This window comes from Pinus tabuliformis, chromosome 5_1 (genome assembly GCF_031772625.1).
Source record: "Pinus tabuliformis cultivar Carrire ecotype Pingquan chromosome 5_1, CPIR1, whole genome shotgun sequence".
In the NCBI taxonomy this organism is placed as follows: Eukaryota; Viridiplantae; Streptophyta; class Pinopsida; order Pinales; family Pinaceae; genus Pinus; species Pinus tabuliformis.
In genome coordinates this window covers 859,915,864-859,929,766 of record NC_142305.1, presented here as the reverse complement: position 1 = coordinate 859,929,766, position 13,903 = coordinate 859,915,864, and the positions used below count along the sequence as shown (strand labels likewise).

Below are 13,903 nucleotides of genomic sequence, written 5' to 3'. Positions count from 1 at the left end.
ACACTCCCAATTGTGGGCATTCACATGGGAATTTGAAGAAATAACCTCTCTTGTGCACCATGCCTCCCAAGAAACATTTGTGTAGTAGGAGAGGAAGCAACAATAATAGCTCCCAAGGTCAATGCAAGGTTTGTATATTTTCCCAATGACTCTGCTGAAGTTTACTTCAATGATGTTCCTCTTGAGATTCGACAAGAAATTCAAAATTTGGAAACCATGGTGGGTGTTGAGAGACAATCTTATTTTGATTCTAAGATATCGGAATAGGTATCCTATTGGGTGCCAGACCTTAGTTGTATTAGGGGTTGGAGGAAGCGATACCTCAATTCAATTGCACTATATTGGCAAATGAAGACATTGTTGGGTGTGATTCTAAAGGATAAGTGAGTGGAAAGGTATCATGTGTTTGCTTCGTTTGGGTGTGGACAAGCTTGATGCAAGGTTGGCCCATGTAAAAGGTCATATTCAATGTGATTCTGATACTCCTATTCCTCTTGTTCAAGTACAAAGGACCCAACTCCTATATTTTCCACGAATTCCTAATGATCTATAAGTCTAATAGTTTATCTCATCTTATCTCATGTTTTGTACTAAACCAGAATGTTTGGTTTTATTTTTTGAGTCTCTTTGTAAAAGATAGACGGGTGATTCTCCTGGTTTCCTAGAAACAGTAAGAATCCTTTATATAAAAAAAAAATTAGCATTATATGGTTTATCTATATAAACTGGTTTTGAAAACATTTTGAAAAATAAAAAAATTTAATTTACAAAATAAAAACTAAAATGTTTGAGACTATTATCTTAAAAATAAATGATGGTTATCTTTTTAAAAAAAATTATATATATATATATATAAATATAATTTTATTTTATTAATAAAATTAAATATTTATTTTTATTTAATAATAATAAATATATTAAATTTTATAAACACGTTTATTTATAAAAATATATTATTTTATATGAATAATGATAATGTGACCCAATAATTAAAATAAGTACGCACATTTAACCTAAGAATATATATATATATATATACTCACTAAACGATTTGTTATCAAAGTTTATTTCTATCTCCTATGCCATTGTTAGACAAGAGAGAAAAACCATGCATAATACCATCTTTAGAAAAGGAAAAAAAAAGCATGCATAATACCACCTTTATAAAAGAAAAAAAAAACATGCATAATACCACCTTTATAAAAGAAAAAAAAACATGCATGATACCATCTTTTAAGAAATAACCAAAAAGAATTTAATAAATACACCTAATTTCTCACTATATTTAACAACAAAATCACCTAATAAACAAATTGCTATAACTTTAAAAAATACATCCATTATACCATCTTGTAAGAAAAAAATAAGAAGAGATAAATACACCTAATTTCTCATTATAATTAACAACAAAATCAACCTATAAGCAATTTGCTATCGACCTTTATTTCCTTCCGAGGAAAATGAAAATAAAAGGCCAGAAAGAAAAAGTGAGCCACTCACCATTTCGCTACAAACAACCGTACATATTTGACATTGACAATGTACATCTTGAATGTGGAATACATGTCCTCTGGGCTACAATGTCATTCATACCCATGAAATTTACAGAATTTTCACCATCGGCTCGAAAAGCCAAAAAAGAAAAAAATGGAGCCGAATATCATTGGCAGAAGCTGCGGGATATCGCCAAAATCCCTCCCCAAAAATACAAATTTAGCAAACGATTTATGCAACCAACATGTAGTACTAGTACTGGTACATTCCCATCATTTGCTTGCATGGCAGTGACGATTTACCAGTGTCCCGTTGCCGAGGGGAGGAGGACTGAACTCCAATTGGCATCTGGTATGCAGCCAATACTTCGTGGAAGAAATGTGGCCAAATTTGGCCTTGGTTCTGACTTTGCCCACAAAATCATAACTAACCCTGTTTCTCTGAATGGAATAGCTCAGATCTTCCCCCTCGTTCGCCTCCAGCTGCACCCGCTGGGCGCTCATGACGAACAGCCTCCCGGTGGTGTTCTTGGGCACCTGCGAGAAAGCCCCCAAAATGTAGGTCGAGATTGTGTGCTTCTCGAACTGGAGTTCGAATCTCAGGGACTCGTAATTCAGGGTCACTTTGTTGTTGGGATTGTGGACGCGCAGCAGAATCGTGATCTCGGAGGTGAGCACGAACTTGGCGTCCAGGAGTAAGCTGTCGAGGGCGGCCTCCTCTACTTTGAATGACGGGAGGGAGGGGTGGTATATGAGGTAACCCAGAAGTACCATGATACCTATCAGGAACGCCACGATGGCGAAGACCGAGCAGCCGATGATGCAGAGCACCGTCGGCAAACTATGCTGCGGAATGTCCTCCATGCCAGAGTTACTCATTCCTGGTTCTGAATGTGACTTTGGCTTTCGCTTGAAGGTCTGGCTCAAATGGCCCGCCAGTTTCTTCAGCTTCGGAATTATCGAGCTCGTTGACATGGTGTCGATGTACAGACTGAATATATCTGTTAACCCTGCTTTAGCTTTGAGATTACAGGCCTTACCAGGTTATTGAATTGAATATATCTGTTGACCCTGCTTTAGCTTTGAGAGTACAGGCCTTACCAGGTTATTGAATGTAAAGGGGAAAGCAGTCTCTGTTTTGCTTTTGCAGATTCAATAATTGTATATAGATTAAGGACACTCGCTAACAGAGGATCCAGTTATATTGTCAACAGAGGATTAAGAGCCTTTGTTGGAGAATTAAGAGCACTGCTCAATAGAAGATCTAGCTATATCAGCATTGGTCGAAGAATTAAGAACACTCATCAACAGAAGATCGAACTATGGATCCAGCTATATGGAAGATTAAGAGCATTCCTTGGAGAATCAAGAGCACTCCTCAACAGAAGATCTAGCTATATCAGAATTCACCCAAAAATTAAGAACACTCCTCAACAGAAGATCTAGCTATACCAGCATTCATCGAAAAATTAAAAACACTCATCAACAGAAAATTCAACTATACCAGCATTAGTTGGAGAATTAAGAACACTCATCAACAAAAAAATCCAGCAATACCAGATCACTGAAGTAAACCAAAACCTAGACCAAATTCAATATGCAGAATTCCGCAATATGTATATTGCAAGTTTGGTATATCTTAGTTGTGATGAGAATGCTTTGCTTTGGTTTCGTTTTTTTGGCATAACGTTTTCCTCCCCCTTTAACAGATTCTTCTCTCTCATGTCTGCCCGGGTCCCATAATCATGCAAGCTCTCCTTTGTCTATGTTTACAGAGACCTAAGAAAAAGGCCCCTAGATGCCTTATTTCTTACTTCAGGTATCAGTCATCGCATACCATGACAGAGATAATTCTCTGCATGGAATCCGCCATATGTGGTAGAAAAATTGATCTTCGGCTTTCTTTTTTTCCACTTACTGGTTGACAGATACCTGGGTCAGTGGGTAGCCGCTAGGTCCAGGGTTTTAAACACTGAGTGGACGCCACTCGAAGGGCATCAACACTCCTCGGCCTATTTACTGACCTAACCCCAAGAGCTTTCGGGATTCAACCCTTTGACCTCCCATTGGCGAGGCACTTGATTTGACCGATTGAGCTAACGACTGATCTTCGGCTTTTATTTTAGAATATTTCTGTAACTGGTAATGGACATAAAAATGGTTAGTTTTGGGATATCTTGAGTTTAATTTTTATTTTAAAAAAATTATCCTTCTATTTTAGGCATTTTTATATTTATTATAAGTTTTTATGTAAATTTTGGAATATTTTTAAAAGCCAAGTCAAAAAATTGATCCAACTCCTCTCTTCTGATTTTATTTCAGAACATTTCTGTAACTGGTAATTGAGATAAGGATGGTTGGTTTTGGTATACATTGCAATTTGCATTTAGAAAGAAGAGTTGCAATTTTTATTTTAAAAGTTTTTAGCCTTATATTTTAGGCATTTTCATATCTATTGTAAATTTAATATAAATGTTTGGAATATGTTAAAAAGTAAAGTAAAAAAATTGATGTCACTTCTCTTTTATGATTTTATTTCAGAATATTTCTGCAATTGGTAATTGAGATAAGGATGGTTAGTTTTTGGATACACTGCATATCTGCATTTAGAAAGAGGAGTTGCAATTTTTACTTTAATTTTTTTTTTGTCATTTTGAGCATTTTCATATCTATTATAGATTTTAATGTAAAATTTTCAATATGTTAAGAAGTGAGGTCAAAAATTGCTGAATGCTTCTTTTTAGGATTTTATACCAGAATATTTTCATAATTGGTAATTGAGATAAAGATGGTTAGTTTTGGTATACAATGCATATCTGTATTTGGAAAAAAAAAAGTTGCACTATTTACTTTAATTTTTTTAAGCCCTATATTTTGGGCATTTTCAATTCTATTGTAGATCTTAATGTAAATTTTGGAATATTCGTAAACCAAGTCAATTGTTTGATTTGACTGTCAACTTTTTTAAATATTTTCAAATTTATAATAAAATTATATAAATACTATATATCTAATAAACATGAAATCTCTGACTTTGCTCATATCCATTAAATACATAGAAAATATACAAAATATCCATTAAATAAACAACAACAAAAAATTACAAAACATGAACTAAAATGTAAAATTAAATCATATCGATTAAAATATTTCATTTATCATATTATTTTAAAAATTGAATAGAAAAAATCTCAAAAATAACTACCAAAACGCAATATATATATATATATATATATATATATGAGGAATTCGTAATTGGTCCACATTGTTAGATTCCAATTTCTGAACCCTAGTTGTCCATTGAATTGCCTCCAAAAAATTAATTTATCTTAAAATATTATTTATAACAATTGATTTCATTGCTCCTAGAGGTGCATTGTACATCCGAGAATGAGGGCTCTATGAGGGCTATGTGCGATTTTGTCCTTGTTGAATTTCATGTTGACATGCGTCTCTTTTAAAATAAAAATACAAAATCAACTATAATAAAAAAAAATAATAACAAATATATGTGTTAATAATAATGAATATATGTATTTGTTTAGTTTTAATCTCATTGTGCATGGTTCTTTAATTGATATTACAATTCAATGATATTTAAAAATCCTTCACTACCATAAATAAAGTATTTGGATATCAATATGAAATAACATAATTTTATAGCAAATTTAGAGAGAGATAAAATAGCTAAAAAAATTCTGTATTTTCTTTTTTGAATGTTAAAAATGTATAATTCTTATACTTTTTAAAAAATATTTCAATATAGAAATAATTATTTGAATATCAATTGTCAATTAATTTATATTAATACCAAATATAGATGCGTCTTAACCATGGATGTAGCACACACCGAGGCATCAAATCTCTTGAGCTGCAAATCACTTTTATATTGCAAAACTTGAAAAACCCCCCTCTCACTCTTTTTACATATATATAATAATTATTTTTCCCAATTTCTTTATATACTAGCAATTGCACCAAATGTTGCAAAGGAAACGTTGTAAGTCTATAGCATATGAAAAAAGAGCATAGATGAAGAGTGATGTGATATGTTATATGATCTAAATGTAGCCAAATTTGAGTAAAAGAGAAATGTTAATGTTGTTGCCACAACGTAACTTTTTATAGCCGAGATCTGTTTCTTTTGTTTATCACATGAAGATGTTCATGAGCATGCAAAATAAATTTTATGTTATTGTTAATTTTAATGAATTGCTAATTGCAATCCACAAATCTTCTAGTGTATCATGAATTTTCAACTCTAAAGATTTGATTTCCCTTAATGAGGAATGTTTCTTTGAGCTTGAAAGGGATTTTCAACTCTAAAGTGTTGATTTTCCTTAATGAGGGAAATTTCTTTGAGCTTGAAAGATTATCCATGTTCAGATCTTTCTGAGGTCTTGAATTGGATCTTAATGGCTTCATATTTACTTCTAAAAATAAAATTATTCTTCGGTCCTACTTGGATCTTAATGGATTCATAATTACTTCTAAAATAAAATCATTCTTCTTTAGATTCCCAACAAAACGATAGAGTGCCATGCTTTTACGGATTTTATTAGGGATTTTGAAGTGTTTCTTGCTTAATTACCACATCTCTGATGGATTTTATTGGTGAATTTTAAGTGTTTCTTGCTTAATTACCACATCTCTCATAGTCAAAGTGATTTCCAACACTAACATAGATGTAAAATGTTTCTCCCAAATTTATTGCACCAAATGCTTATGGGAGCACCAAGAGGAAGAAGAGGCCCATTGCTTCTAGGGGGATCTTCAGTTTGAATCTCCTCTTGTAGCTCTCCTTCTCTTTGGATTGATCATATTCTATGAGAAGTGCTGAAAGGGATAAGTGATTGTTAGTCATCAAGAAATATTCACCAAGCATGTTACAAGGATTGCATATAGATGGTGACAATAGATGTCATATATGCTCCAAAGTCTTTGAATGACAACAATGGATGTCTTACATGTTCCAAAGTGATGAGCTCAAAGAGACACATATGGATGTGCAAGATCATACAAACAAATATTTAGTGACACTCTAAAAACATCTATATTATTCACCTAGGTACATTATCTAGATAAATAAGAAAAAGGAAAAGAATACACCATCATAGATAACAATATGTTTAATAAACTTTGACGTAGAATGTACCTAAGTAAAGCATCCATGCAAATGAGAATCAAATCTCACGATGATTGTGCTAAAGAAATGAAAAACACATTAAAAATAAATGATATGTATACCTAATAATTATAGGTCAAAAATCCCTTTCGTAATAAATGAAAAATGAAATAAAAAATTATTCAAAATAGGTAAAGACACCAGAGTGTTCCCAATTAAAGTATAATACCAACTCTTTTCAAGGTGAAAACATCAAGCACATAATGCAACCAACTAAATAATTGTTTGTCCAAAAGTAATGAATGTGAGATGATTAGTATGATTTTTTATAAAAGGAAAAATTAAAATTAAATAAAGATAATAAGAGAATAATAAATGTAAAGCATACCTTAATTTTTTTCCAAAGTCAAAAACTTTAATCATATAGCTATTAAAAATACATTTTAAATATTTATTTAAATTAAAATTTTTATATATTAAAAAATACCATTTAAATAATTATTTAAATTAAAAAACTTTAATCAAATACCTATTAAAAAAAATAAATTAAAATCTAGATATATTAAAAAAATACAATTTAAATAATTATTTAAATTGAAATTATATATTTGAATGTAAATTTTGTAATTAAATTAATAATTTACGCTAATATCAAAATTAAAATTAAATATCCCATGATCAGGCTGAGAACTGGAGGGCGACCCCATCAAGACATATTTAATGTCGAGTACGTCGAGGTACACCACCATCGCCCCCCACATGCTCGAGGCGATGGGTGCGGTGGCTCCCTACATGCATAAGGATATCAACACAGTGGAAGGTGGCAGAGTTATTATGTTAAGGCTTGAGTTCGGTGGCAAGTGTTCTGAGAGGTCTGTAGGTTGTTTCCGCACCCAAATGATTGTAGTGCAACGATTCTGAAGGAGGGACTCTGCAAACAATGAAGCGCAGTGATTCCAGAAGAGACGATGGACTCTTCAGCTCCAGGCGAGGGTAATCTAGTATGTAAACTGCTTTTTCTCCCCCTCCTCCATGCATTTGAGTGTCTAGTTTTGGGATTGGGTTCTATGTGGGGACAATTTGTCTGCAGGTGGGGGTAAATTAGGTTGGTGGAAACATCGAGTGCTGATAGTCTAGAAAAAATATGTTATCTTCACCGAAATAACCTCGGTGTCGGTTTGCTATGAAATTCTCCTCTCTTGAATGGGGTTATTTGGGATCTAGGACAGGGGTGTCAACCCTGGGGAATGTTGGTGTCTGGCTTGGTTCGGAGACCAAGGGGGTTGGGATTGGGTTGTTGTCAGTTTTACATTTATGGTCTACTATACTGTTTTTTATGGGATTAAACGAAAGCATGGTAATGGCTTGGTTGGCTGGATTTCTAGGCTTCACACTCATGGCATGTGTCGAAGTGTCTGCGGGGTCATTGTTGAGGTGTTGTGTCATCCTGGGTTTGGGAATTTCTATAATGTTGTTGAAGTTGGCTATGATGGGCTCGTAAATTTTGTCTTTGGTTGTTATGAAAATAGGCCTGGGGGTCAAGAGGTTGAATTCCTGGGTGTGTTGGAGGACTTCGATTGGTTGCAGGGTCTACGAATGGAAGAGAGACAAATTTTAATTTTAAGTCAATTACGGTTTCTTTCTCCCATGGAAGGTGCGCAGAGAGGTAGGTTCTCTTAGGTGCGAAGGGCTTCTGGGCTCACACCCTCACCTGCACAGGGACCTGCCAACACCCATTTCATTACCAAGCACTGGGATTGTGTTGTAATGGAAAGGGAAGTAAAGGCTGGGGGTTGAGCTAGGAGGCCTCGAGCGGTTGAACAAAAGGAAGAGCCCAGCTCCTCGGGCAGGAGACGTGGTAGGAAATTGGTCGCTAGCCTCATTAATGAAGCGTCCAATGCATATCGAGAGGGGACCAGTGAAGAGATTAGAAGTTTGATTAAGGAATGGGAATTGAACTTGAACCTCTAGGCGAGCGTGACAAAGATAGAGATGGAGGATTGGCGCACGATGGTTCCCAACCCTAGGCATACTTGAGGATGAGTAACCCAATTCGAACAAACCATGTATCTGTATTGGATTATGAAAATCCTCTTGGGAAAGGCCCTAAAGCAAATTTCAGTGACCATGGCTACAACAACGCAAGACTTCCCTAATTACAAATAGGATTGCTAGAAGTTGCAATTGCAAATGAAAAAACAGGATGGATGCCTCAGCTGCATTGAGAAATACTTCCCATGTCTTTACTCATAGACAATGCTTCTTGGCTCCAATGTGAAGGATCCGGCTCCGGTTGAATCCACCTTTGTTGAGCAAGATGATTAGAATGTTGGCGTTGGTTTTTAATTTTTGATTAGTACTTATGCGGATAGCTTTTACTTTTCAGTTTGAAGTCATATACATTTATAGGCAAATAGAGTATGGGAAAGGACATGATTTACAAACTTATATAGCTTGGGTAGAAAGACTTATCACTTTTTGCCACTAGATGGCTTATCATGCGGTTAAATGGCCAACATACTTGGTTTCCTGTTGGGCAAGTTGAGGCCACCTAACTAGTTTTATGTGGTTGTAACTTGCTTATATATTAATGAAAATGGAAGGATCTACAAAGCTTACATAATAAAAATAAATAAATAAATATATATATATATATATATATATATATATATATATATATATATATTCAAATAAATAATATTAATTTTAATTTATTAAATATATAAAAAAATATTTTAAAAATAATAATAAATGAAATCGACCATCATTAAACAATTCACAGTCAAGATAGAGAGATCGCGTCCATCTTGAACTCTATGCCTCTCCATGCTATCTTTTACCTAATCTAATTTGTCATTCAAATACCACATTCTCTAAATTTTCGTATGGGTATTTTTCTTCTAAAATGCCTCCACATAGATTTTTTTTATAGCAAATCAAGTTGGCTCACTATGCCACCTAGACATTTAAGTGAAGGAACATTTAAAGCAAGTAAAATAAAGAATCCATGAATATAGCAAGAAGGAAACCCATTGGCTAATATAATAGTGTGGTTTTATGCCATTAGTAATAGTATCTTCTTCATTATGGTGTTGTTCATAAGTAAAATTATGTTTGCTAGTTATATCATTCATCACCTTGCTCTCTCTTCATTCAAAATAAAGGAGGAAGCTCTTGATAGCTAACCACATGTCATTTCTCTGATCTTCAACTTGATTACTACCATTCACCTCGATGTCCATAATCCAAATGCTAAGGTAGACATGGATTACATGTTCTTAAGGTTCAAACATATGTTCTAAAGGGATGAAATTTCAAACCCTATGTTGTGTATTCTTTTGTAGGCATCCTCATGGCTATAGATGGATTAAAAAATGTTCATAAGACCTCTCTAGATGACAATGCTAATTAAATTTTCACAAGAAAATTGTCACAACTAATGGAAACACAAGAAATAAACATAACGTAACCTTTATTAGGGGATTATAAATGCTCAACTAGCCCAATCACTTTGAAACAATGATGGGTCAAAACATTCGCAGAAAAATTAGATAATGCAAATTATTTAATTACAAGCCAAAGCTAGCCACAAGCCTCTAAGTTTTGAGATGGAGTGCAACTAAGAGGGGTTTAACTAAAATAGTGTATACATCTAATAAGATGTAGAACACCACCTAATGCAATATAAATAGTCAGTCGTCACAATCAAACATATAAAACCATGGTCCTATTGAGGCCCCGAAAATTGGTTCGACAACAAGGGGGGTACCCACCCGGTCCGGACCTTGGTTGGCAGCTCTTTATCCATTTGGTATAGTGGGTCCGACTGGGGATAATGGGACCAGTTTCCCAATCTATGTGTGTGTGTGTGTGTAGAATTCGATGTTGCTGATCTAACAGTTCCTATCTAAGATGTTCTAATTCAAACTTTAATCTAATTTGATGCTATTGTAATCTAATAAACAACACATCTAAATCTATACTAACCCGGGATGTAATTCTTCTATTATGCGATCTAAAGAGATTTCAAATAACAACTGGTAATAAAGATCATTCAACGATTATAAGAAAGGAAATCAATCAAGATGAACCACATCGCATAAAAAGTTAGACGAAACAGTTGTGAAAATCATATCGCATAATGAGCTATTCATATATTAGGCATAAATAAATAGCTATCACCGTACAAAAGTGCCAAATGATAACTCAAGCATTCATGCAATAATACATAAACAACTAAAAAACTGTATATCACTTTAACATATAAGCAGAAATGGTCAAGAGATAAAAGTACCATTTATGACTAGTCCTACTCATAAGCTTCAAGCAACACTGATTTATCTCTCCTTTCTCTAACATCTACTAAGAGTACAGAAGTGCAACATCATTAGCTATCAAACGCAAACATCAACAAATCTTGATCCATTCATTCACCAAAACCTCCTCTGAGGGTGAAAAAGTGCATGTTCTGAGGACAAGTTTTTGATAAATTTCTGGACCCTTCTCTAAATGCATGAGAAGGGTTTAAATACTACTAACTAAATAAATTAATTACACAGATTCAGGATACGGTTTAAATGACCGCCCTTTTTCTAAGCAAAACTATTTCTAAAAATTAAATCTAATATCTAACTATTTCTGCATTTGCTCCTTAATGTTGCGAGCATTCAATATTTGCCTGGGTAGAGTCGGCTGACTGTCTTCCGCTTTTGGTTGAGCTAAGCAAACAGAAATGGTAAGAGCTGGCACCATCTTTTCAGCAAAATTGATGATATACTCGAGAGTCATCCTCTGGCTATGTGGATTTACTGTGTATGCCCAGTAATAATCCAAGTTCCACTTGGTTAATCCTTGAATTTCTTCTTCCTTTTCTTTTAGCTTTATGTTTCCAATTTGTTCTTTACCATTGCTTTCTTGCGTTTTCTGGGCTTACAAGTGACTGAGCAGTTAGAGGCTTTGGTTTTTGAGCAATTTTCTCAGCGATGGCGCTAATCGCGCATCGAAAACTGCCTCCGTTCTTTGATCCGAGCCTCTCTGATGCATTTTTCGCCTTTAGCGCCTTTTCCTTCACCGGGTATAAGCTTCAAAATTTGTAAAAATACTGCTTTCGTGAGCTTCTGACCTTGAGCGTTAAACCGCCTGTTGATATCAACATTGTTCAACTACTCATTCAACCATGGCTGTGAATGAAGGATCTGTAATGGATAGCTCAGCAGTGTTCTGTGAATCTGCGACTCTGTTACATGCAACATCCGTTTATTAGGGCATCTTTTCTCTGTCTCTGAGCATTGGAGCTTTACCCTTTTCCTTCATGGCTTCCTGCACATTGCTTTGTGTTACTTCTGTTTTTTGTCCCTGCAGTAAGTGAGGAAAGAGTAATGACAATAAAAATCGACAAGAAAGCTTTAAACTCTACGGATGTACAAAAACATGCCACCTGACGTGAACTGACTCTTCGAAAAACACAAAACCATCTTTCATTAACAACTGGCGTATCATTCATTAATTATCATCAAAGCGCATATCCAATTTTCGGTTTATGGAAAAACTTTTCTTGAATATTGAGCCAGGGAAATTTGTGATGGGATGTTTCTACGATTTGCATCGCAGCATTGCAGTATCGCATTATCGCAATTTCATTGTGCTGTGTTATCGCAAGGTCGTTTGATCGCACTATCGCAAAATCGTGGATCGCAGTATCGCGCTATCGCAAAATCGCAGATCGTTACAATCGTTAAATGGTTATGTGTTTTTCATGTGACATTGCGATATGCGATATGCGATATCGCATATCGGATATCGGCAATTTTTTAAGGTTTTCCAATGTGAGCGTTTCTTAATGCATGCGATGCGATGGAATTCGCGTCGCACTTTCGCAGTTTATCATTTTTACTCATAAGGAAATGTCCTATCATTCTTCGCGCGATGCGATATTTCTTAAGGAGTAAAATATATGAGCCTTAATTGAATTTTTTGAATTTTTTACTAAGGGTCCCCACTTATCTAGTGTTATTGCTAATACTAAATAAGGAGGGGGGTTTTTGGTGGCCACAACAATTGGCGATTCACTTGGAAGAACCAGTTATCTCTGTTTTTCTATTGAATTTTTCAAACTTCCAAAACAGAAAATTTTTCAGAAAATTAAACTTTATTATGGAAAGATAAAGTACATTATGCTCTAAATCGTCAATGATATTTTGTTTCAACCATTTTCTACTTTGATTATTTGCTTCCTCAGGCTAGTCCTTGTATTTACATAAGCCATTACTTGGTCTTGTAAAGATAAAACAAAGTCTCCTCTGTAAACCAATTTTAAATATGCTCATTTGTCGTAGGTAGAGCCTCTGCTGCCAGCAGGCGTTTATAGCCTCGACAGGGTTACTTGTTACCCAGCAATGATCCTGTATCCTACTTAAGGTGGCCTACAAATTTCAAAGAAAAATCCATATCCACACTTATTGCTTTGATTTTATTTTTATTCTTAAAGAACAATGTCTTGGTTTGGTAGCCAAATTATGACACAGTCATTCACTTGATTTATAACTTTGCTGGACAAGCTAGCTCATGATGAGACCCCTTGTCTTTTGATTGCAACAATCTTGAGTCATTTCCCTGTTGTGGTGTACAGTGTTGACAAAGTCAGCAAGTTATAATATCTGTGATAATGATAAGCCGGCTCGTGATGAGACCTCTCATTCTTCAAGATAAAGTGTATCCTTGGATCATTCCTCTGAAATTTGTGATTTCCTTAGCAGGGAGGAAGTCATTGTTTCCTTAAGATAGCTCTGGACGACAATAATAGAGTTTTTGGAAACAACTATTCTACAAAGAATCTTTATTTTTATTATTGATACCTTTCATTTTACTGAAATAAAACAATTTCTTCAGTAAAGGTTGCTTTCATCAAATTTTTTGAAGTTGAAACTAGTATCATATCTAGGCTAAAGTTTTTAACTGTATCTATCAATAATAAAGATCAGTTTTCCAAAATATTTGCTATTTATACAAGCAAAAAGTTCAAAATCTGAAAGAGAATTGGTGTCTTTTTCGTAAATGCCTAATGTAACCACTCACAACTGGTTTTATTATGAAAAAGAAAAACAACTATTCTACAAAAATAGAAGAATAATCTTCTATGGAAAATATTTCTTGAGAATTTGTCCATTAACAGGCAAAGGATCCCTCTTACCTGCTAAATCCTGTAACACAAACGTTGATGGACCTATGACTTCTACAATCTGAAAGGGACCAAGCCACATCTTTTGAAATTTTGTATGTTTGCCAT

The 13,903-nt window shown here is 34.4% G+C and overlaps 1 protein-coding gene across 1 annotated transcript; it reads right to left on the bottom strand.

Annotated features, from left to right (window-relative positions):
- Positions 1-1,413: 1,413 nt before the first annotated feature.
- Positions 1,414-3,203, bottom strand: LOC149167557 (NDR1/HIN1-like protein 13). The gene has a single exon (XM_089431557.1). The coding sequence runs from the start codon at positions 2,466-2,468 to the stop codon at positions 1,767-1,769; it is 702 nt and encodes a 233-aa protein (XP_089287683.1). The 5' UTR covers positions 2,469-3,203; the 3' UTR covers positions 1,414-1,766.
- Positions 3,204-13,903: the final 10,700 nt, after the last annotated feature.